This window comes from Mustelus asterias, chromosome 17 (genome assembly GCF_964213995.1).
Source record: "Mustelus asterias chromosome 17, sMusAst1.hap1.1, whole genome shotgun sequence".
NCBI classification, from domain to species: Eukaryota; Metazoa; Chordata; class Chondrichthyes; order Carcharhiniformes; family Triakidae; genus Mustelus; species Mustelus asterias.
This window is the reverse complement of record NC_135817.1, coordinates 44,231,956-44,256,902: the sequence shown is the minus strand read 5'-3', so window position 1 is coordinate 44,256,902 and position 24,947 is coordinate 44,231,956. Positions and strand designations below refer to the sequence as shown.

The 24,947-nt window shown below is 41.4% G+C and overlaps 1 protein-coding gene across 1 annotated transcript in view; it reads left to right on the top strand.

Annotated features, from left to right (window-relative positions):
- Nucleotides 1-17,526, top strand: part of LOC144506430 (uncharacterized) — a 51,126-nt gene extending 33,600 nt beyond the window's left edge. Inside the window, exons 3-4 of the mRNA XM_078232544.1 lie at nucleotides 12,386-12,411; nucleotides 17,041-17,526. Of these exons, the coding sequence (XP_078088670.1) occupies nucleotides 12,386-12,411; nucleotides 17,041-17,217 (203 nt within the window). The 3' untranslated portion in view covers nucleotides 17,218-17,526. The remainder of the gene's footprint in view (nucleotides 1-12,385; nucleotides 12,412-17,040) is intronic.
- The last annotated feature ends 7,421 nt before the right edge of the window (nucleotides 17,527-24,947 follow it).

Below are 24,947 nucleotides of genomic sequence, written 5' to 3'. Positions count from 1 at the left end.
TTTGGAATGACTGCTTTCATTAAAGTTGATCTAATTATTTCCATGACCCAGGGAATTGCTGTAGTCAACAATGATAACCGACTGATAATCACCAATGGGCAAATCTGTGACATTAGCAGTAACTTTAACCCAGGATCCTCAGGTAGTTCTGACATCTTGAGAAGATCACAAAGATTTGACATTATGGTTAGACATGGCAAACACTGATTGATTTTGTACTCTGCCGTGAGGTCAGTTCCTGGGAGCTGTACCTTCTCCCTGAGGAGTTGTTTGGTTTTGCCAATTCCCTGCTGAACTTCATGTGTGATATTGACAACACATTCCCTCAATGTTGCAGAATGACAATCCATTTACTTGTAACATGAGATCTGATGTGGTTGTAATGGTGAGTTCATTTCAATCAGTCTGAAGACTTTGTGGTGTATGAGAAATTTTGTTTGTAGATGTTCTCTCCATCTCACCTTTCCAGTGCCCCGATTCCATCGCCATCATAGATAGTTACAATACTTCATCTTGTTTTGTTACCACTTTAATGTCAGCTAGTTTCAGTGACGTTGACATGGTATTTAGGCTTATGTCGTTAGTATGGTGTTTGGCAACCTCTTCCTCATGACTAGTCGGGTTGACTGTTGGTAAAGGATGCTGCTGGGATGAGCTTGTCTGGCTGATACTCAACATGGAGCTCAAACTCTTGTAGTTTGAATATCCAATACCTGATTTGAGTGGATGGCTTTTATGTGGGGTCTTGAAAAAGCTTAATAATTAGTTATTACTTCAATCTCGCTTTCATACCAATAGGAGATCTGCTTGCCATTACAGCGATTGATGGATTGATTACCTAACTTGTCTTTCTGCAACAGGATGGACCTAAGCTATTGGGTTTGAATCCACAGCTAACTTTTCTAGGCGTTGAAATAGGTGTTTGTACAACTTGCTGATGTGAGTGTGAACAAGTCTGGAAGAATCACTCAACACTCTGTTCCAATCATCAAACAGTTTATTTTACACCAGCAAGAAGACAGCAAATGGGCTCACCATGTTGCCTCTTCACCGAACAAAGAAAATCGTCAAGGCTCATACATTTACTCAGCCTATTCCAGCTGGACACAATCCAATTATGATGGTTATTGATTACTAATTTCATTGGACCTATATCTAATATATATAATCAGGCATGATGGGGTTGTATGATCAGCTTATGGACAGCTCTAGACCATCCCAAGACATTTACCAGGCATGATATCAACCATCCCTGAGCCTTCACAATGAATCTCTCTTCTCAGGACATCCTTATCTCTGACTTGTTTGTACTGCTAGCAGTCTCACAAAGCACCTCCCTGTGTGCTGAAATAAGAGGTCCTGCTAGGCAAGTTTAATGATCTATGACTGTGTCTTTAGTAACTGAGTCTCTATAGGAATGTGGTCAAGTCAATTAAACACCTTGATGCTTTACATAAAAGCTTTGACAAAGGGTCGCCTGGACTCAAAACGTCAGCTCTTTTCTCTCTTTACAGATGCTGCCAGACTTGCTGAGATTTTCCAGCATTTTCTCTTTTGCTTTTCATTCTGGTTAGTAACACTTCATTTTGTTAACCATAATACATCCATGGCCCACTCTAACACTGACAATCATTGCTTGACCTGGTGTACAGCCTGTTGATGTGATTTAGTCCATTTCCACTTGGTGGTCACTTTTGTCAGATCATATAGGGGGTCAGATAATGTAGTGAGATCAGGATGAAGTGGTAAAAGTATGTGCTGCGTCCCAGAAGACTCCAGACTTGCTGCGTATTTATAGGATCCACAGCACATGCAATGGCTTCAACTTTCCTTGGATTTGTCTTTCTCGAGTGCTCTTTGGCATAGTTAACGAATGAGTGAGCCTTTTATTATCTATGTTTTGATTTCACATTCAACATACTCAAGTTCACCAAAGTCACATTTGGTTGTTAGTTTTCTCAATTGTGTGCAATATTAGTCAATTATTTTGTTTGCTTTTTGTGTGATACGTTTGAAGACAATTGCTTCACCTATTCTACCTTGGTTCTGAAATAGGTTGTGAGTGCATTTTCTGAGAAGACATTGTCCCTTGGCTCAGGCATAAGTGCCTCAAAACATCTTCCAATTCTGCAACTTCATAGTGGGGAATTAAGGCCTTTTTTTTCTTTTGTCATCTGTGAATGGAAAAACTGCCATTTGCACCTTTGAAATGTTGCAGCCACTTTTGCCAAAGTGAGATTGCAAATTACTGTTGGTAAAGGACCTATATCTAATATAGGTCAAAGGTCAATTGTCAATTGAGGGTAGATTGGGCGGCAGAGTGGTTAGCACTGCTGCCTCACAGCGCCAGGGACTTGGGTTCAATTCCCAGCTTGGGTCACTGTCTGTGTGGAACCTGCATGTTCTCCCTGTGTCTGCATGGGTTTCCTCCGGGTGCACTGGTTTCCTCCCACAGTCTGAAAGACGTGCTGGTTAGCTGTGTTTGCCATGCTAAATTCTCCCTCAGTGGACCTGAACAGGCACCAGAGTGTGGCGACAAGGGGATTTTCACAGTAACTTCATTGCAGTGTTAATGTAAACCTACGCGTGACACTAATAAATAAACTTAAATTTAACAAGTTCTGAGATTTCTGTTGGAATACTATACTAAATTAGAGTCCTGCCCTTTCGGAAGGATGTCAGTGCCTCAGAGAGGGCAAAAGGGATTTACTTGAATAGTATCGAGAACGAGGGACTTCAGTTATGTGGACAGATGAGAAATGCTGGGGTTATTCTCAACCCTAAGAGAACGTTAAGGGAGATTTAATAGAGCTGTTGAAAACTGTGAAGGGTGTTGGTAGAATAAATACGGAGAAACTTTATTCAGTCGCAGGAGCGTCAGAAATCAAAGGACACATATTTAAGTTGATTGGCAGATGAAGAAACAATTTTTACACTGTGAGCTGTTATGATTTGGAACAGGTGGTGGAAATTGATAACATTCGAAAGTGAATTGAATGAATATTTGTAGGGGGAATGTTACAGTTCTATGGGGAAAAGCAGGGGAGCAGAATTGATTGACTAGTTCCACCAACAAGCCAGCATGGGCATAATGAACTGGCCTTCTTCTCTGCTGTATCACTCTATGTTTCTTTGGTTTGAGCTGTCCACAAACCAAATGAAAGGAGATTTAACATTGCTCATCATGTGCGAGAGCTCAGAAATTCTACCCTCAGTTGCTAGTATCATTTCAAAATAACTGATGGAAATCAGCAGATTATTGTATCCATCCAGATGTACTGTGCAATCACTATCAAACTACTGGACATAGTGAGTGTAACTTGATCTAATGTAAATAATATAAAAGAAAAAGCCCCATGACATCTTAGTGGAGTAATTTCTTGAAATTTGAGATGTGGTTGTCAGGGCAGGCCAAGAGTAATTGAAAATAGATCACCAAAACTAATCTGCAGGAAATGAATTCAGGAACTGAACTTTCTTAGAAAGATTATTTTTAATGTTGCATTTACAATGGTATAGAAATTTCTCATTATCATAATTCAGGATAATGCTGCTTTGCTTGCGGTAATATTTCACAATTGCTGTCGGGGCTATAGTGACAACATCTAATATACAATAAAATTGCTAGTGGATTGCAATGTTTCATTTCAAAATGCACTAAAAATCTCAAGCCTTATCACAGCACTGAAATAACTCTTATCAAAGTCACAAATGATAGCCTGGGTGATTGTGATTATGTTAAACGTTCCCTCATCATTCTTCTCAACATCTCTGCAGCCTTTGATTTTCCTTTAATGCCACAGCTCCATCATCCAGTAGGATGGCCTGCCCTCACATAGTTCCTTTCTCATGTATTCAATCACAGAATAATCTGCAATGGTTTCTCTTCCTGCTCTCACAACAATAACTCTGGCGCCCCCTAGGATCATCCTCGGCACACTCCTACATCTCACCTACACGCTGCCCTGGGCGATATCAAAAAAATCTAAGGAATAGGAGCAGGGGTAGGCCATTCCATCCCTTGAGCCTGCTCTGCCATTCAATAAGCACTTGACTGAACTGACTGTGACCTCAACTCCACTCTGCTGCCTGATCCTCTCATTCAGGCTGTGGGAATTTAGAAGAAAGTTGAGGGTGGTGCCCCATCTTAGATGGGCTAGCCCCCTAATTTGCAAAGGGCAACCCCCAAAGTTTGAATCCCATTATCATCACCTTTTTCAACCCTCCACTCTCTCTGATTTGTCATGTTCCTAGTTTGACATACGTGATTGGATAAGCATAATATTTGCTCCATTTAAATAATGGGATGATCAAAGCCATAAATGCAGCTGGAATTTTGCCAATCCATTAGAGACAGGCTGGGAAACAGGAGGGTTGGTAACATGGCAGTGGAAGACCATCTGCCAGAAACACACCTGGTGCAAGCATGTAAATGCAACTCATGATCTCTTGCACATCCCTGATTTTAATCACTCCATCATTGGCCTTGAACTGCCTCACTCCTCAGTTCTGCAATTCTATCCCTAGAATTAGTCACCTCGCTTTCTCTCTCTGTTCTTTTTTGAGGCTCCCTAATACCTACCTATTTGCCCATGCCTTTGACCAATTGTCTCTATCTTCCAATGTGGCTTAGTGTTAAATCTTGCTTGCTAATGTTAGTGTGGTGTCTTGGAACATTTTGTTACCTTAAAGGCACTATATAAATGCAAGTCATTGTATGTTAAGCTACATTTAGGGAGTGGCACGGTGGCACAATTGTTAGCACTGCTGTCACACAGCGCCAGGGACCTGGGTTTGATTCCTGGCTTGGGTCACTGTCTGTGCGGAGTCTGCACTTTCTCCCTGTGTCTGCATGGGTTTCGTCTGGGTGCTCCAGTTTCCTCCCACAGTCTGAAAGACGTGCTGGTTAGGTGTATTGGCCATGCTAAATTCGCCCTCAGTGTACCTGGACAGGCACTGGAGTGTGGCAACTAGGGGATTTTCACAGTAACTTCATTGCAGTATTAATGTAAGGCTACTTTTTAAAATTTATTTATTAGTCTCACAAGTAGCCTTACATTAATAAGACTAATAAATAAATTTTAAAAACGTTATTTATGGCAATGTCACTATAAACTGTCAACATTTAACTGCAACAACTGTTAGACCTTAGGTGGCAATATGTTGGTTTTTTTTATCATTTAACCCTAAAACATATTTATAGGACTTTAACATGATGAGAAGAGCTGAGAGAAAAAGAGAAATGACGAAGGATATCTTACATTTTTCATATTTGCTCCAAAACGTATAAAACATTGAAGTGAGGCGTTCCCAGCAGTCAGCAGGTCAAGTACAAATTAGTGATGAAGTATCCTTCTAAATTCTGTGGGTAAGTGGTACAAGGCATGCCATAGAAATCACAAGGCTCCAGAGTCAGAGTCATTATCCTGCTAACTGTATCTACAAACCCTGGCACACCCATCTGCCAATGACACAAAAGAACATGGTATGCTGCAAGAAGCCTGTGGTTAACCTGTACTCTTGGAGATAAGTGCCAAGACCATTTCCTCCATAGACATTCTGAACTACTATCCTCTAAGGAGACAGTAACATAGAATAAATGTAAATGTGACTTAAAATGTAGAAGTTAAAAAACAAACTAAAAAGGTACAAAAAACAACTGCTAAAATGTCTACACTTTATCATTCCCGCCAGAGAGTTAAAATGCAATATTGTTTGCCCATGCTCTTCATTTACTGTCAATCTGATTTATTTTGACAGGCACTTATTGTGCCCTAAGCAGTCCTTGGAACATCTGAAACAAATGATCCAAATGCTTAAAGGCATTTTAAATGCTAATAGATTGTTACCGGATGTTGCTATTAACCCTCAAGTGGTCATTTTCCATTAATGTTTTCAACAGCCTTTAAAAATGTAGAAAATGAAAAAGTTACAGTCCCTTTGAGAGTTGCTGGTGCTTTTCATTTCTTCTCACCTCTTTCTCAAGAAACTCAATTCAAAGGTGTCATTGAGGCCACTCTAAGAAAATTCCAGGATTTTGTCCTTTTCAAAATTACTGAGTCTTCTGCTCATCTCATAGATACTATTGATGGATTTATGCTATCATGCCAATGGGAAGATCCTCCCCATTTAATCCAATAATGGGCCTAATTGGAAAAGACGGGTTGTCCCTGCTGCATTCAGTTTGTTCAGAGGGAAGAACATGCCAGGTAACCAACTTGACACACATTTTTACAATTTTCTGGTCCCATGTAACCCACCTCTATGAGACCAGGAAAATTCAACCATAAGAGCTGAGGCAAGTACAGAGCCGGGTAATGTTAGGCAATTTTGGTGATGTCATGAATATATAGTCAGTATCTTATCTCAGGGGATCTTGTGGTGCATCCATGCTTCTGAGCCAGAAGTTCCGGGTTCGAGTCCCACCCCAGGATTTGATGACCAAGGAAAGTACAAGCAGGTTGAGTATCAATTTGCAAATCTTTCCAACACGTCAATGAATGGCAATAAGGGCAGGAGAGACTCCTGGTCAGCCATGCTTTATGTGCAGAGGCGCCCCTCAAGCTATAAGCCTCTGGTAACAGACTGAACAACCATCCAGGGATTACTAACTATGTACACAGACAAAAGTCTGCCTTAATGTACCACTAGATGCGGAAAGAGGATTAGAATCTTATCTCAGGGTCAAGGGTTTTTTATGAGGAGAGAGATGTCGACAGTAGCTTTAAAGAAGAGGGGGGCAACACTTGAAGAGAGAGAAGAATTTTCAATATTGGCTTCAATATGGACACCAGGAGGGACATCTGGGTGGTCAGCAGTTTATTGGGAATGGGACTGAGGGAACAGGAGGTGGGTCTCATGACAAGATAAGCTCGAGGGAGCATGAGGGGCGATAGGAGAGAAACTAGAGAAAAGATGAGAATTCAGAGCTAGGGTGAGTTGGGGTAACTTTAGAAGCCCAGTGGACTAGAGGAAGGGAGAGAAGTGTCGGGGCAACTTATTAGATGGTCTCAGTATTAGTGACAAAGATATCTGTGAGCTCTTCACATTTATTCTTGGAGGTGAGGGTGACAGGAGAGATGAGTTAAGGCCGCCCGTCAACATATTATCTCTCCCTCCTTCAAGGCTAAGGTGTTGGTTACACATAGTGGCCAATTTATCACACTTTTGAATCCAGCCAGTAAATGATACATTGGTCAGCAAGTGTATCACTCTCATTAACAACAATAGCAGCATAGGATGGCTGCTTAATGTAACCACAATGCAGCATTTCCTCTGGTAGAGGGTCTTTGATGGTAACCTAGTGGTTACCTTGCAACAAATCCTGTATGCGAGTAAGTGGCCATGCAAACAAATTTTGCTGTACGCACTTTATCTGTTAAGTGTTGAAAGCATGGATGTGTTTTGTGAGTGGCTGCTTACTGCCAGATGCACTGCATACAGACGTGTTGCTGAATTGTGAGAAAAGTAACCTCACACAGCAACACTTCCAGTATCAAACTTGGTGCTCTGGTGATCCATCACATGCTTACAGGCTTCAGTTCTTGTCTCCAAAGTTACTGTTTTATCCCTTCGAACCTTTCTAAAGGCCCCCTGTTTATAAAGTACTTAAAAGCTACTGTAAAGGCTGCAACAATTTTTCCCATATTTCACAATATCCCAGGCTTTTAAGGGGACTGCTTGCCTATCCGGGCACCATGGGGACCCACATGTTGTTCTCACCAACAGCCCCCACCCTCGATGAATGGCCCTGATGAGCCCAATCCCACTTCACCTGGGTTCCAGGGCCTCCTCTATTGTTGCTGGTCTTGCCTGTTTGCAATCCAGCAGTGGCACCATTCTCTGTGGTGCTGTTGGCACTGGAAAGCTGCCACCCTTTGTTGACCAGCACTAGTTGTTGTTGTTGGGACCTCATCCCATAAAGGGACAAGAGTCCAAATCGCAGGCAGTTAATTGCCTCCTGCACGTAAAATTGGGTCTGAGCTCCCATAAGAGGCTGAGACAGGATTGCCCCCCTTCCCCCCGACTTTTCTGTCAGTGGACAGAGTTATCGCTGTTCTGTTGAATCATCCATCATTCAAATTCTTCTGCAAGTGACAAAGTTGCTTGGCTGCACCATCAAGTAATTCTTTATAACAATCTCAATACTTTTCTTTCCAGGATGAGCATCGGTCTTCCACTGATAGGGTCATACTGTCCAATGAAAATCCAATTTAGGCCACATTATCTAATGGGGTGTCTAATTCATTGTTCAAAGCTTGGCAATACAGCTGATTCAAGTTGTACACCTTTCTTTTCCTGGGCACATGTTCCAGCAGCACCAATATATTTTAACAATCAGAGTTCCTCAAATTACTAATTTCTTGATGAAGGAAGTGGCAACTGTATGAGCTTCTGTGTTGCAGTTCAGTAAAGGAAACACAAGTTCTGCTTCTTCATAAACTACCTTTATTTTTTTGATTTAATTCCACATACAATTCTCCCCAACACCCAGTGCCACCTGTAACCTCTTTATATATCCCAGTGACTTGTATTAAATGATTAACATCCAATTTAGAACTTAAGTGAAAGGTAACAACCCATCCATAACAGCGAGGATTTAAAAAAGCACAAGGCAAGATAGGGTCCAAGAGAGCAGGAAAGACTTAAAACCATGTGGGAGGAGAAGGAGAGAGAGAAAGAGAGAGAACGATGAATAGAGAGAGATTAAGTAAACTGGGATTGTTCTCCCTGGAAAGACGGAGGCTGAGGGGCGACCTGATAGAAGTTTATAAAATTATGAGGGGCAAAGATAGGGTGAACAGTTGGAAGCTTTTTCCCAGAGCAGAAATGACAATTACAAGGGGGCACAAGTTCAAGATAAGGGGGCAGAGGTTCAGTAGAGAAGTGTGGGAAAGTTTTTTTTACACAGAGGGTGGTGGGGGCCTGGAATGCACTGCCAAGTGAGGTGGTTGAGGCAGACACGTTAGTGAAATTTAAGACTTATCTGGATAGACTCATGAACAGGTGGGAAATAGAGGGATACAGATGGTTGGTCTAGGTAGGACAACATGATTGGCGCAGCCTTGGTGGGCCAAAGGGCATGTTCTTGCACTATACTGTTCTTTGTTCTTCTGTCTGGGCACCAACCAAGTTATGAAAAAATATCAAAGTCTGAAATCACGGAGAAACATCTAAGTATATTGTTTATTTTGCTTCTTTCTCTTTGAAAATTTACATAATTTATTCATAATTGTAACATTGTATTAGTATTATTAAACTTTACCATCATCAGTAAAGCTTATTGATAGTAGTAGATATATTAATTATAAATAAATCAATTAACACACTAAAGATGGCAGGATAGGAGTGTATTGTGACTGCAGAATGGGGGAGCTCCTGGACACCAGGATTATTAGGGCAAATCATAGAACCTCTACAGTGCACAAGAAGGCTATTCGGCCCATTCAGGCCTGCACCAACAACAATCCCACCCAGCCCCTATCCCTGTAACCCTACATATTTACCCTGCTAATCCCCCTAACCTAGACATCTTGGGACACTAAGGGGCAATTTAGCATGGCCAATTAACTTAACCCACACATCTTTGGACTGTGGGAGGAAACCGGAGCACCCAAAGGAAACCCACGCAGACACGGGGAGAATGTGCAAAGTCCACACAGATAGTGACTCAAGCCGGGAATTGAACTCGGGTCCCTGGTGCTGTGAGGCAGCAGTGCTAACCACTGTGCCACCATGCCTCCCACATCTGCAGTAAGTGCCGGTGGCTTGAGGTGTGTTGGCTCAGAGCCATTGAGCTTGAGGTCAAGCTGCAGACATTGCAATGCACCAGGAAAGAGGAAGGTTACTTGGACGCTTTGTACCAGGAAGCGGTCACAGCCCTTAGCATAGGATCTTCAGATTTGGTCAATGTTCAGGAAAAGAGGAAGCGACTGCAAGTGAAGCACTCAAGGGGATACAGAATCTGGAAGTGGAGAGCCTCAGCCTTTGCAATTGTTCAACAGGTTTGGGGTTCTTGCAGCCTGTGTGGATGAAGGTGAGATCTGCAGGGTGAATGAACAAACATCATGGTATAGGCAGCCATTCAAATAGGGGCAGACAATATGAATGAAGCAGTAGTGGAGGACAGTATAGTCAGAGAGGTTAAACACAGTTCTTAGCACTCAAGAGCATGCATCCAGATGACTGTGTTGCCTGCTCAGGTCCAGAGTTCATGACATCTACTCAAGGTTGAAGAGGAACTTGAAGTTGTCGGTGGAGGATGCAGTTATCAGACTGCATGTTTGTACCAGTGACATAGATAGGACTAGGAAAGAAGCTCTACTTAGGAATTCTGAGCAGCCAGGGGCTAAATTAAATAACCTCCAAAGTAATAATCTATGAATTATAGATATATATAACCTGAGCCATGAGCATAGGGTAAGTAGGATTAGAGAGATGAATGCATATTTCAAAGACGGATGTGGAAGAAATGGGCTTCAATTCTTGAGGCACTGGCACCATTATGGGGGAAAGTGGGAACTGTACCGTTGGGATGGTCTATACTTGAATCATGCTGGGACCAGTGCTCTGGTGAGTTGTATAACTGGGGTAGTAGAGAGGGCATCAAACTAAATTGCGGGTGGAAAGGATCATGCAAGAAAAGATGTCACAAATCAAAGGGAAAGAATGAGTTAGTATAGCAGGGTAGTGATCTGGGTAATTATAACCAGAGTGTGGCAGGAAAGGACCGCGAGTACAAACTTAAGTGAGCAGATAAGGCCAGAGATTACGAAAATTGTAAAAAGTTGCTGTTAAAGGCTCTGTATTTGAATGTGTGCAGCATTTGTAATAAAATGAATAAACTATTAGCACAGACAGAAATAAGTAAGTATGGCCTGATGGCCGTCACAGAGCCATGGTTGCAAGGTGACCAAGGCTAGGACCTGCATATTGAAAGATATTTGACATTTTGAGAGGATAGGAAGCTAATACAAGGTGGTGGGGTAGATCTGTTAATTATGGATGTAAATAATACAGTGGTCAGAAATGACCTTGGCTCAAAGGAGCAAGATGTAAGATCAGTTTAGGTAAAGGTAAGAGGTCACTTGAGAGAGTAATTGTGGGCTCCTAATTTTAGTTACACTGTAGGAGAGAGTGTGCGGGAAGAAATAGATGGGGCATGTAAGAAAGGTACTATGATAATCATGGGTGACTTTAATCTGCTTTATATTGGATGAATAAGATTGATAAATGTAGCTTGGACAATGAATTCATAGAGTTTATTCAGGACAATCTTTTAGAGTTATACATTCTAGAGCCATCCAGGGAGCAAGCTGTAATGTGACTTAATGAGGTAGGATTAATCACTAACCTCATAGTAAAGGAGCTTCTGTGCATCAGCAATCATAAAATGATAGAATTTCAGGTTCAGTTTGAAGGGTAGAAGTGAGTCCAAGACTACTGTATGAAAACTGATCTAGCTGAAGTGAACTTGGAAATTTAACATTAAAGATAAGACAGTGGAAATGCTGTGACAGACTCTTAAGGAGATTATTTCTTACACTTATTGCAACAGAAAGTTTGACTGAGGTTAACAAATGTGGTTGCCTCTTGTGTTTAGCTCTAATTTTACCACCATGGACCTGTAGCTAAATGTTCTATGGCTTCAAAAGTGTGATCCTCTTCACAGCTCAATGTTTTTTGTAGGAAAGAAATCTGCAGCTTTTAACAGGTTTTACTTTAGCCTTACTAGCAGCATACTTGGTGACATTTGCTCACGTATTTGTTATGTCAAACCTGTGTCTGTACAAAGCCTTTCTATCTCCTGCTGTTCAATTTGGCACAATTTAAATTCAAGCAGTATTGTTAAGTGCGGCTGCCCTTTAAGAGGGACACCAGCCATTAAGAAGACTGGGTTGACAAAGCTGCTTATTTCCCCTGCTGAATTGAGAGGCCACAGGTAGCATTTAGAAGAGAGCAGTGTAGAAACAACTCAAGTCAACATTACAGTCATTCAGCAGGGGTGGGTATACTAAGATTACATGTTACTCACCTTGATCTGAATGGTACAGGCATGTTGTGAATCTCAACCCCCATGCCCAAAAAGTGGGGCTATCCAATATCCAGCCTGATACCTTGAATTTGATGCTCATCTATCTCAATCTATTTAAATTAAAAACATTATTTTAATTCTATGTTGCATGATGTATTTATTTGGTTTATAAACACTACTTTTTGATATAAGTAGGAGTGTGATTTAAATAGAATATTGTGGCTTTCCTGCACTTGCTTTATGTTTTATCAGCCTATAAAATTTTGATTTTCTCAGTAAAGTATTGTTGTGTTTTTTTTAATCTAAGCCCCTGAATGTTCATAGTTTCATGAAATATATTTTCAATTTTAGGTGAACAGAAGAATACCAAAGAAAGGGTAAGTATCAACATATTTTTGTGTTTGGTCACATTTATAAAGCTTTTGTCAGCTGATATTTACAATCTTCTAATGTTTTGCACTTCTATCTTTTATGCAATTGCAGTAATTAAAGGGATACTTTATGAAAATGCTGGACGAACCCTTTCATGTGCTGATGAATGTATGATTTAACATGCCATTGTGTTTCTTGCACATTATATCATTGTGATAAGATTCCTTCCATAACAAAATATGTTTTGCTAAATTAAAACAGGAATTGTTGGCAACACTCTGCAAGTCAGGCAGCAGCTGTGAAAAGATGGAGAAGGTCAGGTTCACAACTTTTGTTCAGAATATCCTGCTCCCACTTTTCCACAGATGCTGCCTGACCTGCTGAGTGTTTCCAACACTTTCCATTTTTATTTCAGATTTCCAGCATCTGCAGTACTTTACTTTGCATTTCGCTAAATGCTTTTCTTTATTAAGGCAGTGATTATTTAATCGAGGAGGAAAACAAGCACAAAGCCACTTTATAGTGATATTTTGGGCAAATGCTTATTTGAATTACTGGTGCAAATAAAAATATCAAAATGAAAAACAAACAAGCAAAATCTATCAATTCCTCAAAAATACTTTTCAGGAATATTTTTGTCAGTAACCTGATAGCTGAGTGCAGAATCATTTCATTTAACTTTTACCTTCATCTTTGGGGATGATGGCAATAGTGCTTATGTGGACAGCAAAAATATGGTTTTATTTGGGTATATTTACTGGCCTTCATTGCAAGAGGATTTAAGTACTGGAGCAAGGATGTCTTACTGCAGCTCTTGTTAGGGACCTGATCAGAAACTCCATGTTATGCAGTTAAACCTAGACTCCCAACTTTTTTTGATTTTGACATTAGGGTGAGTATAAGGTGTTTCAGTCCAGTTATGATTCAGTTGGCCCACCAGGAAGCTTTTATTAAAACAAAGTTTATTTTTAACAATACAGTTAAAATATAACAAAAAGATTAGCGTAAGTCTTACCAATTAGAAGTACTTAAACATGATGAGGTATAATTCTCAACAACTAGCTATCTCTATAGTTCCAATATAAGCAGTATCCTCATAGACATAAATCCCCCTAAGCATCAGCACAGAACAGATATGCTCATGTAGGTGCTATGCTTCCAGCCTTTTAACCCCTCTGGACAGAAAGACACCTGCCTTGTGACTCTGATACAGAGACAATTCTAACTTCAAACTGCAGAATCTCAGAGAAAGAGACTTATTTCCTGGCAGAATCCAGTCTCCACATCCAGGGAGAGAAAGAGAGGGACTACTCGCTAACAATTCCAAGTAGCATCTGAGCTTGATTTCTCTTTGTAATTCTAGCTCCACCCAGTCACCTGATGTTTCTGTCAATCAACCAAATCAAGCCCTGTTTGCAAAACCCTAGAGGAAAACACTAAAAAAACAGAACAGCATTAGCCCAGATTAATACCAACATTCTAACAATTAGGACCAATTATGCTACTGCAGTAACAACAGGGCTGTGGGATGCAGACAAAACAGCAACAATAATAAAACAAAATGTTAAAATAGGTCCTGCACAAGAAAAATGACCCAAATATATTTCTTAAAGGCACTGTATCGTCACACTTTACAGAACCTTGGTGAGACCATACGTGGAATATTATGTGCAGTTTTGGCCTCTTTATCTAAGAAAGGATATACTTAGAACATAGAACATAGAACATTACAGCGCAGAACAGGCCCTTCGGCCCACGATGTTGCACCGACCAGTTAAAAAAAAAAACTGTGACCCTCCAACCTAAACCAATTTCTTTTCGTCCATGAACCTATCTACGGATCTCTTAAACGCCCCCAAACTAGGCGCATTTACTACTGATGCTGGCAGGGCATTCCAATCCCTCACCACCCTCTGGGTAAAGAACCTACCCCTGACATCGGTTCTATAACTACCCCCCCTCAATTTAAAGCCATGCCCCCTCGTGCTGGATTTCTCCATCAGAGGAAAAAGGCTATCACTATCCACCCTATCTAAACCTCTAATCATCTTATATGTTTCAATAAGATCCCCTCTTAGCCGCCGCCTTTCCAGCGAAAACAATCCCAAATCCCTCAGCCTCTCCTCATAGGATCTCCCCTCCATACCAGGCAACATCCTGGTAAACCTCCTCTGCACCCTCTCCAAAGCCTCCACATCCTTCCTGTAATGTGGGGACCAGAACTGCACACAGTACTCCAAGTGCGGCCGCACCAGAGTTGTGTACAGTTGCAACATAACGCTACGACTCCTAAATTCAATCCCCCTACCAATAAACGCCAAGACACCATATGCCTTCTTAACAACCTTATCCACTTGATTCCCAACTTTCAGGGATCTATGCACACATACACCTAGATCCCTCTGCTCCTCCACACTATTCAAAGTCCTCCCGTTAGCCCTATACTCAACACATCTGTTATTCCTACCAAAGTGAATTACCTCACACTTCTCCGCATTAAACTCCATCCGCCACCTCTCGGCCCAACTTTGCAACCTGTCTAAGTCTTCCTGCAAACTACGACACCCTTCCTCACTGTCTACCACACCACCACAGCTACTTGCTGTAGAAGGAATGTAATAAAGGTTCAGCAGACAGATTCCTGGGATGGCAGGATTATTGTATGACTGGGTTGACTGGGCCTATATTCATTGGCGTTCAGAAGAACAAGAAGGATCTAATTGGAAAGTATAAAATTCTGACAGGGCTGGACAGACTGCATGCAGGGATGTAGTTTCCTCTGACTGGGAAAGCGGGGGGATCTAAAACAAGCGGTCATAGTCTCACGATACAGGGTAGGTCATTTAGGACTGAAATGATGAGAAACTTCTTTGCTCAGAGTGGTGAACCTGTGGAATTCTCTACCACAGAACACTGTGGAGGCCAAATCACTGAATATATTTAAGAAGGAATTAGATAGACTTCTAGACTCCAGGTCTGGGGTATGGGGAAGTTTTGGAGTGTGGCATTGAGATAAAGGATTTAGCCATGAACTTACTGAATGGCAGACCAGGCTCAAAGGGCTAAATGGCCTACTCCTGCTCCTATTTTCCATATTTCTATGTTTCTGTATTCAGCAACCAGAAGTTAATGAAATTAAATAAATCTAGTTATGATTTTCTTATAAGCTGCAGTCTATGGTTTGCTACAGGTTGGGATTGCAGTGATGGACTTATTTAATTCTAGAATTGTGCATGATAATTTTCTATTTATGTCATAAAATACATTCAAATATGGAATATTTATAAGCTAATTCTAAGATATAAGGAGTAAGGTATTGAAAGTGATAGATTATTTAACACACAGCACTCACCTTGCTCCCTTGCTAAAATGTGTTTCATTATGAACTATTTAATGTTGCATCTTTATCTTGGAAAATAGTATAAATTACAGTACATTCAAAAAGTATTTTATTCATTTGACAATCATTTCATTCAGTCTCACATAAACCACTTGCTCAGAGTGAATTAAGTTCATGACATTATTGATTTCATAGATGCCATGGTGTGAAAGCAGCTGGAATATGCCACTAGAGTCAGGCCCGTATAAATCCTCTATGTTTGATTTGCCTTAGAGAAATGCTGAGAAGACATTAGTTAGTGTGCAACAAGTTATATTAACAATACTTTTAAATATCTTTGCAGTGAGAAAATATCTGCACCATGCTTCTCCTAGCTCCAGCTTCTTGTAGCTTTTGTACTGCCTGCTGACTTTGCTCTGAGTTAACATCCAGGCATAAATAATCAAATGCAGCGAGCATAGATCAGTTACCAGACCCATAATCAAACACTGAAGAATTGAACCGTTGAAATTCACTGTCTGATATGCTACAATTTTACAGGACTTGATGAGATTACACCTGTACTAATGTGTAAAGAGGCCTTTGTATCTAAGAAACAATTTATTTGCCTAGGTGGTGCTAAAGTGAAGGTTCACTGGATTGGTCCCAGTGGATGGGATGAGGGGTTTGTCCTATGTTGAGAGGCTGAGTAAGTGGGCCTACATTCTCTGCAGTTTAGATGACTGAGAATTGATCTAATTGAAAATTACAATGTTCTGTAGGGGCTCGATAGGGTGGAGATTACAAGGTGTTTCCCTCACACAAAAACAAAAAATGTTGGAAAATCTCAGCAGGTCTGACAGCATCTATGGAGTGAGAACAAATAACTTGCTTTTCATTAAGGTGTTTCCCTGGTTGGAGAATCTAGAATATGGGTAAAGTCTTAGGATAAGGGGGTTGATCAGTTGGGATTGAGATTAGGAGAAACTTCTTCACTCAGAGGTTTGTGAATCTTTGGAATTCCCTACCTCAGAAGGTTGAGGATGTTCCAATGTTGAATATGTTTTAAGATTGGCATCTACAACTTTTTTGTCTTTCAAGGACTCAAGGGATATGGGAATAGGGCAGGGAGTAGAGATAAGGCCAAAGATCAGCCATGACCATATTGAATGACAGGTCAGGCATGAGGGGCCATATGGAATACTCCTACCCCTTTTTCATATGCTCCTATGTTCTTATGTCCACTGCATTAATACCAGCTTTAATGTTTCGCTGGACTGCAGACAGTTTATATTTTGTTTATTTCATATTGCAGAACAATGAAGAAATCTTGTACGCCACAATAGATCACAGCAACCCAAGTGCTCCTGGTGAAGAAGACCAAAGGAATGACAACACTTGTGAATATGCAGTGATTAACTACAATTGCAAGCAAGAAACCACCACCTCAGAACAGGACACTCAAGAGTATGAGGAAGTGATACCCAACTAATGGATTGTAAAAGAGAAACAGTTCCATTAGCTGCATTCTAATGGTGCAGTCTGCTCAGCTTTGTTGGTGATTCAAGAAACATCAAATGCTGTTTGGTGACTTTTTCACTGAGGCCAGAGAATTATTTTATTTCTACACTGTTTTGGGAGAGTTTGAGTTAAACGTGAGAATTGTTCAAGTGTTTCTTTTGTGGATTTGGACTGTAATGATTTTTAGGGACAGAGGAGTGCTCCCCTTTCGCCTGCCTCATCTTCATCTCTCATTCCTGTTGACAACCAGATGTCATTCAATACAATAGCCCAGGTTTTGGTGGGGGGCGGGGGGGGGGGGGGGGGGGGGGGGGGGAGGCAGAGGCAAAGCAACGACACTCATTGCTGACCTCGAAGAGAACTGCCCACAAAGATCTAGCGATCTCTGTAAACTGGATTTCCCTATTCCTGATGTTAATTTGACCCTATTGCCATATCAGAGGAATCTCTGGTGGCAGGGCAAGCAGCCATTAGAAGAATTCTCACAGACAGAAATCCAGGCAGTAAAATGTACCTTATTATCCTTCATATTTTATAAATTTTACATGCAGCAAACATGTGGGACCTATTAGAAGCTAACATGTCATGAACTTTAAAAAATGTTTATATTGCATTCAAAACTATGGAATTTTTATCATAATGGAAGAAAGTGATATTACACAATATGAAGGCAGTTTTTCATGGCCAGAGAGGTTTTTCTAAGATGGTTATGGCTTAGTATATTGATAAAAACCAAGCCGCACTGTATTAACAGGGCATAACGTTTTGGGCTTTTAAACAGCGATTTTACAGCATAAAAGGGGATGTTCTAGTCAGATCAAGTAATTTGTAAAGATTGCCACCTGTGAACAACTCATCCAATGGAGAATCAGGGAATCACTGACAGCAACTTCTGATTTCTCATGTTTAACAGCACATATGTAGATACCAAAGTTACTGCCAGTTTTACAGCTGCAATGATGACTAGATGCCGTCATTACAACTTCAAAATCTGGGCCAATTAGTTCTCTATTCAGATATGCTGTATGTAATTGGACCAAACTGGGAGGAATCTAGCATGTTGAAAACTAACTTAATTTTTACAGTGGACTTAAGTGATTCAATGATGGATTTGATAATGTATTCACTTCCTATTCATTCACATTGTATAGAGTTCCTGTTGCAGGCATAAAATGTATTTCCTCATCTGCTTTTTTAATGCTTAATGTGCCCAGTGTAGTCAATGGCTGCATTTCATCTAAAGACACTAGTGTAATTCAGTGTGAAATCTCTTTTCACCTTAATATTTTCTGTTTTTTTGTTTTGTTTCAAGTAGGAATGATTTATGAAGTTCTTAGCGAGGAAAATTGTCCTTAGGGAGTAGAACAAAATGGATAATGATGAAATGCAGCCCGTTTGGCACTTGTCCAATTGTCTTTTCCATTGCGGTCATAGAAGCAAGATTGAAAAGCGAACTGATGATATATTGCCATCAGCTATCCAACATGGGTTTCATTTCCTATAGATTATTTCGGATTTGGATGTTTGTTTTAAAGAAGAAAGTATTTGTTGCCCTTCATTCAAATTTGAATTTCAAAAATTGTGGACGGTTTTCTAAAATGATTGCAACACAAAGCTCTGGTGATATAGTTAATGAAACATTTTGTAAACTGGAAATGTTATTTTTTTAAATTGTATGCACGATTGAGTATTCATTCATGGGATATGGGTGTCGCAGGCGAGGCCAGCATTTATTACTCATCCCTAATTGCTCTTGAGAAAATGTTGGTGAGCTGCCTTCTTAAACTGCTGTGGTCCATGTTATGTAGTTATACCCACAGTGCTATTAAGGAAGGAGTTCGAGCAAATGGACAATAACTATGTAACCTATCATGGTCTTCTTTCATATTTGTGATAACCAACTACATTTTCCATTCCTTGCACACTTCATTCATGCTAACGGACCAAAAATCCAGTGACTTCATAATTGAATTGAAGGTTACACTGGGGGTGCCCAGCAGCCAGCTGACCCCAGAAACATTCCTCCAGAAAAGTTACATGCCCTTTGTGGACCTCTAGTTAGATTGCCTGTTGCCTCATACAAATGGTTAGAGCCTGTACAGTGGCCACTCTCCATCCATTTGTGTCTTAACAATATAGACAGGTTCCTGCGAGATTAGGGCCCTGATTTGTGTATAAACACCCTCCTGTTTTAGGTGGCCATGGCATTCTTCCATATACGGATCAATCTGAAAATGCATTCTGTGAACCTTGAGAGTCTAAGTTCCTCATTCTGCCGGTCACCAGTTTTTCAGGCAGGAAATGAACACTAGTTGAAAACTATTCCTTTGAATCTTCAAAGACGGGTATGACGGGTTGCTTATTGTATGAGGAAAGTTTACTTATGGACAAATGAAAGGCAATGATAGGTCATTGAATGGAATTGTGCAGGCAACTATCGAAATAGAAGGAATTTGAGCAAGCCACATAATTAGGTGATGAAAATAAACTCTTCACCTGGATTGAAATAAATTAAGATTTGATTGCTGATAAACCTGACTCTTGTTTTGAAAAATAGACAAATGAAATGCCATTTAACATGTGCCCTATGTGTTCAGAGCAAGCTTTCGAAAAGTTTGTTACTGCTATGTAAACCGGATATGTGTCTTTACATCGAAACCAGTGGGTTTCATGTACAATCAGGTGTGAGGAATGGTTATCTTGAGTCGAAGAGCTTCATTCTATTGCAGCAATTATGTCTACACATTCAACCGTGCAGCAGATGCTATGGTGTAAATTCACCAGTCTGCACTTCTAGCAAGGATCTGTGCTCAAGGGAATGTAGGTTAGAGATACGAATGCAACCAAGTAGCTGCAATTTCTGACTAATGCTGTTTTTGAGCACGGGTTGCCAAAATATTAATCTGAAACACCAACATGATAAGACGTATGTGATATATTGGGTTTCTGGAAAGACTTCTGAAGATGTTTTATTGATATCTAGGCAGATATTCATTAGACAGAAAGTTTTAATGAAGTTGATATTATACTTGTCAGAGTTACCTGAAAGCTCAGTAAATAAATCTGCTGTGTAGTGCACTACTTTAATTCATGTTCTGTGCAGTGTGAGCTTATCTCAGCTAGGGCAGTAGGAGTACAACAATTGGCACAACATTATTGATTGTTTTATATGTTGGTTCTCAGGACATGACCGATGCCAACAAGCCCTCATTTATTGCTCATCTCTATTGCCTGAGAAAATGCTGGACCCCCCTTGAGCTGCCGAGGTTCTTGTGGCCAATATGCTCTTAAAATGGTGTTACGTAGGGAATTCCAGAATTATAACCCTGCAATTCCAGATTCGAATCACATTCCAGTGGAATGAGTTAGAAAATGTATGAGGGCTTAGCTGCAGTGACCCCATTTTGGGATGTCTTGCTGTAGTCACTAGGGTGACTTGAGTTCATAGACAGTGGTTTGCAGATCCGTTGAATGTTGCTGATGTTGACAGGGAATGCTGCTGCACCCGCAAGACTCTGGACTTCACTTCAAGGGTTCTGGCCAGACAACCTCCTCCCACGCAAGGGTGCTGTGGCAACCATTCCCCTGGACCTGAGAGGGTGGTAGGGCTGAGGCAGCAGAGAGGAAGATAAGATGTTCATAGAGGGAAGACGGGGGAGGTATGCTCTCAGCAAAAGACCTTATCACCCAGTGAACATTTCTCTAACCTCAACCTAAACCAAGGACAATGTGTGCATTCTCATGAACACTTAATTACAATCACTTGTTTTGATTGTTTCCCTGATCAATGCTGAGGAACCAACCGTATAATCTGACCATTTCAAGGACTCCAACATCTATTCTTTTCCATTGAAGCATTGACTTTTAACCTTTTGGCAGAATTCCTCTTCTATGTTTTTGTGTGAGAGCCAGAGTATTTACAAAGAGTAATTGTTATATTTTCATATTTCATACTGTATGTCAATAAGCTTTGCCTTTCTACTTGACAAGACTGGTTTTATAATAAAGTAATATTTTTTGTTGTTTGTTGAAGAAACCTGGGTATAGCGTGATCATTCTGAGATTAAAAGGTGAGGTACATATTTTGCCATATAGCTAGCTGAGAAATCATTTAAATGTATGTTGTGACTCAGGGAGTAGTGGAACTAGAGACAGACAGTGCTCGATCATAACAGCATTGACTCAATTTTATGAAGGAGCTTTTTTTTATTCATTTGTGGGACATGGGCATCGCTGGCTGGCCAGTATTTATTGCCCATCCCTAGTTGTCCAAGGGCAGTTGAGAGTCAACCACATTGCTGTGGCTCTAGAAACACATGTAGGCCAGACCAGGTAAGGACGGCAGATTTCCTTCCCTAAAGGACATTAGTGAACCAGATGGGTTTTTCTGAAAATTGACAATGGTCTGAAGGTCATCAGTAGATTCTTAATTCCAGATATTTTTATTGAATTCAAATTCTACCATCTGCCATGGCAGGATTTGAACCCTCGGCCATCACCTCTCCTGAGCTGCTCACATAGGTCTGCTGTGTCCCGTAGGCAGACCTGCAGCCTTAGGGCAGAGTGAGGATGGAGCTTACAGTACCTGTCATGGTGACAGCAGTCCAGAATTTCTTCAGGTCAGGATCCTTCCAGACTGGAGTATGTATGGAGTAACATCTCCCAGTTCATTGTCCTCTTCTGTAAAAGAGTGGTGAGAGATGCTCTTTATGCCAGGAGAGGGCAGTTAGTTTTGTTCTCTCTGAACAGAGAGAAGCAGGCGGTACATGCACATTGCTTTGCCAGGATAGCCATGGTGCAAGGTACACACAGTAAGAAATCTCACAACACCAGGTTAAAGTCCAACAGGTTTATTTGGCAGCACAAGCTTTTGGAGCGCTGCTCCTACATCAGGTGATCCTCACCTTCATCCTCACCTGATGAAGGAGCAACGCTCCGAAAGCTTGTGCTGCCAAATAAACCTTTTGGACTTTAACCTTGTGTTGTGAGACTTCTTACTATCCTTACCCCAGTCCAATGCCGGCATCTCCACAGCAAAGTACTCACACATGGTTTTTAGGGTACTGTATTTAAATGTACCAATGTGACTGTAAAGGGTTTCTGAGGTATCCAGGCAATAAACTTAAACCGGTCTTACAAACATTACAAAGAAAAGTTAGACAGTACATTGGTTACAAGGCTGTGTGTTATAGTTTCTGGAATTTGCTTAATAGAACATAGAACATAGAACAGTACAGCACAGTACAGGCCCTTTGGCCCTCGATGTTGTGCCGAGCTTTGTCCGAAACCAAGATCAAGCTATCCCACTCCCTATCATTCTGGTGTGCTCCATGTGCCTATCCAATAACCGCTTGAAAGTTCCTAAAGTGTCCGACTCCACTATCACAGCAGGCAGTCCATTCCACACCCCACTCTCTGAGTAAAGAACCTACCTCGGACATCCCTCCTATATCTCCCACCATGAACCTTATAGTTATGCCCCCTAGTAACAGCTACATCCACCCGAGGAAATAGTCTCTGAACGTCCACTCTATCTATCCCCCTCATCATCTTATAAACCTCTATTAAGGCGTCTCTCATCCTCCTCTGCTCTAAAGAGAAAAGCCCTAGCTCCTTCAACCTTTCCTCATAAGACCTACCCTCCAAACCAGGCAGCATCCTGGTAAATCTCCTTTGCACTCTTTTCAATGCTTCCACATCCTTCTTATAGTGAGGTGACCAGAACTGCACACAATATTCCAAATGTGGTCTCACCAAGGTCACCAAGGTCACCAAGCATAACCCCACGGCTCTTAAACTCCAACCCCCTGTTAATAAACGCTAACACACTATAGGCTCTATCCACTTGAGTGGCAACCTTCAGAGACCTGTGGATATGAACCCCAAGATCTCTCTGTTCCTCCACATTCCTCAGAACCCTGCCATTGACCCTGTAATCCGCATTCAAATTTGTCCTACCAAAATGAATCACCTCGCATTTATCAGGGTTAAACTCCATCTGCCATTTTTCGGCTCAGTTCTGCATCCTATCAATGTCTCTTTGCAGCCTGATGCGCGTTATCACACACGAGGCTTGATGCTCAGGAAATAAAGGCTTTTATTTGCTGTAACAAGGCAGCTACTAATTATATACACGATCCCAGACTGAGGGGTCCCAGACAGAGCAGAGACCCAGTCGGGCTCCGCCTCCTCTCCCAGGAGGCGGAGCCCGACTGGGATGTACCACAATAACTATAATACAAGGTGTAACAACCCAACCCTAACCCCAACAGCAACAAGTAGAACAACCCATCCCTAAACCCAACAGCAACATATATACATACTTGTAGTACTGGCCAGACCCTGGCTCAGTACTATCTAGTGGGAACCAACGATGGTTCACCACACAGCCTACAGCAGCCCTCCGCCTCATCCACTACTCCACCAATCTTGGTGTCATCAGCAAATTTACTGACCCACCCTTCAGCCCCCTCCTCCAAGTCATTGATAAAAATCACAAATAGCAGAGGACCCAGCACTGATCCCTGTGGTATACCGCTGGTAACTGGTCTCCAGTCTGAAAATTTTCCATCCACCACCACCCTCTGTCTTCTATGAGATATGATGTGGAGATGCCGGCGTTGGACTGGGGTAAACACAGTAAGAAGTTTAACAACACCAGGTTAACGCTGCAAGAAAGGATGTCCCGAGGCATGGTACATTGGGGAAACTATGCAGACGCTGCGACAACGGATGAATGAACACCGCTCGACAATCACCAGGCAAGACTGTTCTCTTCCTGTTGGGGAGCACTTCAGCGGTCACGGGCATTCGGCCTCTGATATTCGGGTAAGCGTTCTCCAAGGCGGCCTTCGTGACACACGACAGCGCAGAGTCGCTGAGCAGAAACTGATAGCCAAGTTCCGCACACATGAGGACGGCCTCAACCGGGATATTGGGTTCATGTCACACTATTTGTAACTCCCACAGTTGCGTGGACCTGCAGAGTTTCACTGGCTGTCTTGTCTGGAGACAATACACATCTTTTTAGCCTGTCTTGATGCTCTCTCCACTCCCATTGTTTTGTTTCTTAAAGACTTGATTAGTTGTAAGTATTCGCATTCCAACCATTATTCATGTAAATTGAGTCTGTGTCTTTATAAGCTCTGTTTGTGAACAGAATTCCCACTCACCTGAAGAAGGGGCTTAGAGCTTCGAAAGCTTGTGTGGCTTTTGCTACCAAATAAACCTGTTGGACTTTAACCTGGTGTTGTTAAACTTCTTACTGTTCTATGAGATAGCCAGTTACTTATCCAATCGGCCAAATCTCCCTCTGTCCCACACCTCCTTACTTTCTTCATGAGCCGACCATGGGGAACCTTATCAAACGCCTTACCAAGAACCTTATCAAACACCTTAACTCAAAGAAATTTGGAGATGTCTTGTGGCACACTGATAGAGCCCCTACCACTGGACCAGAAGCTCTGGGTTCGTGTTCAATGCCAGGACTTGTTGGCCATGGAAGGAGCATTCATAACCTGGTTCAATGGGCTGATAATCTGCTCAGAAATCCTGCCACCAGAAAGAGTAAAAACGTTGGTGTGAAGATACCAATAGCTAAGAAGATAAGTATTACAATTATTAAGAAAATAGAAATTTGGACTAAGGACCCAATATTCTACCCTAAAGTAGCCCTTAACTGACATCAGCAATCACACTTAA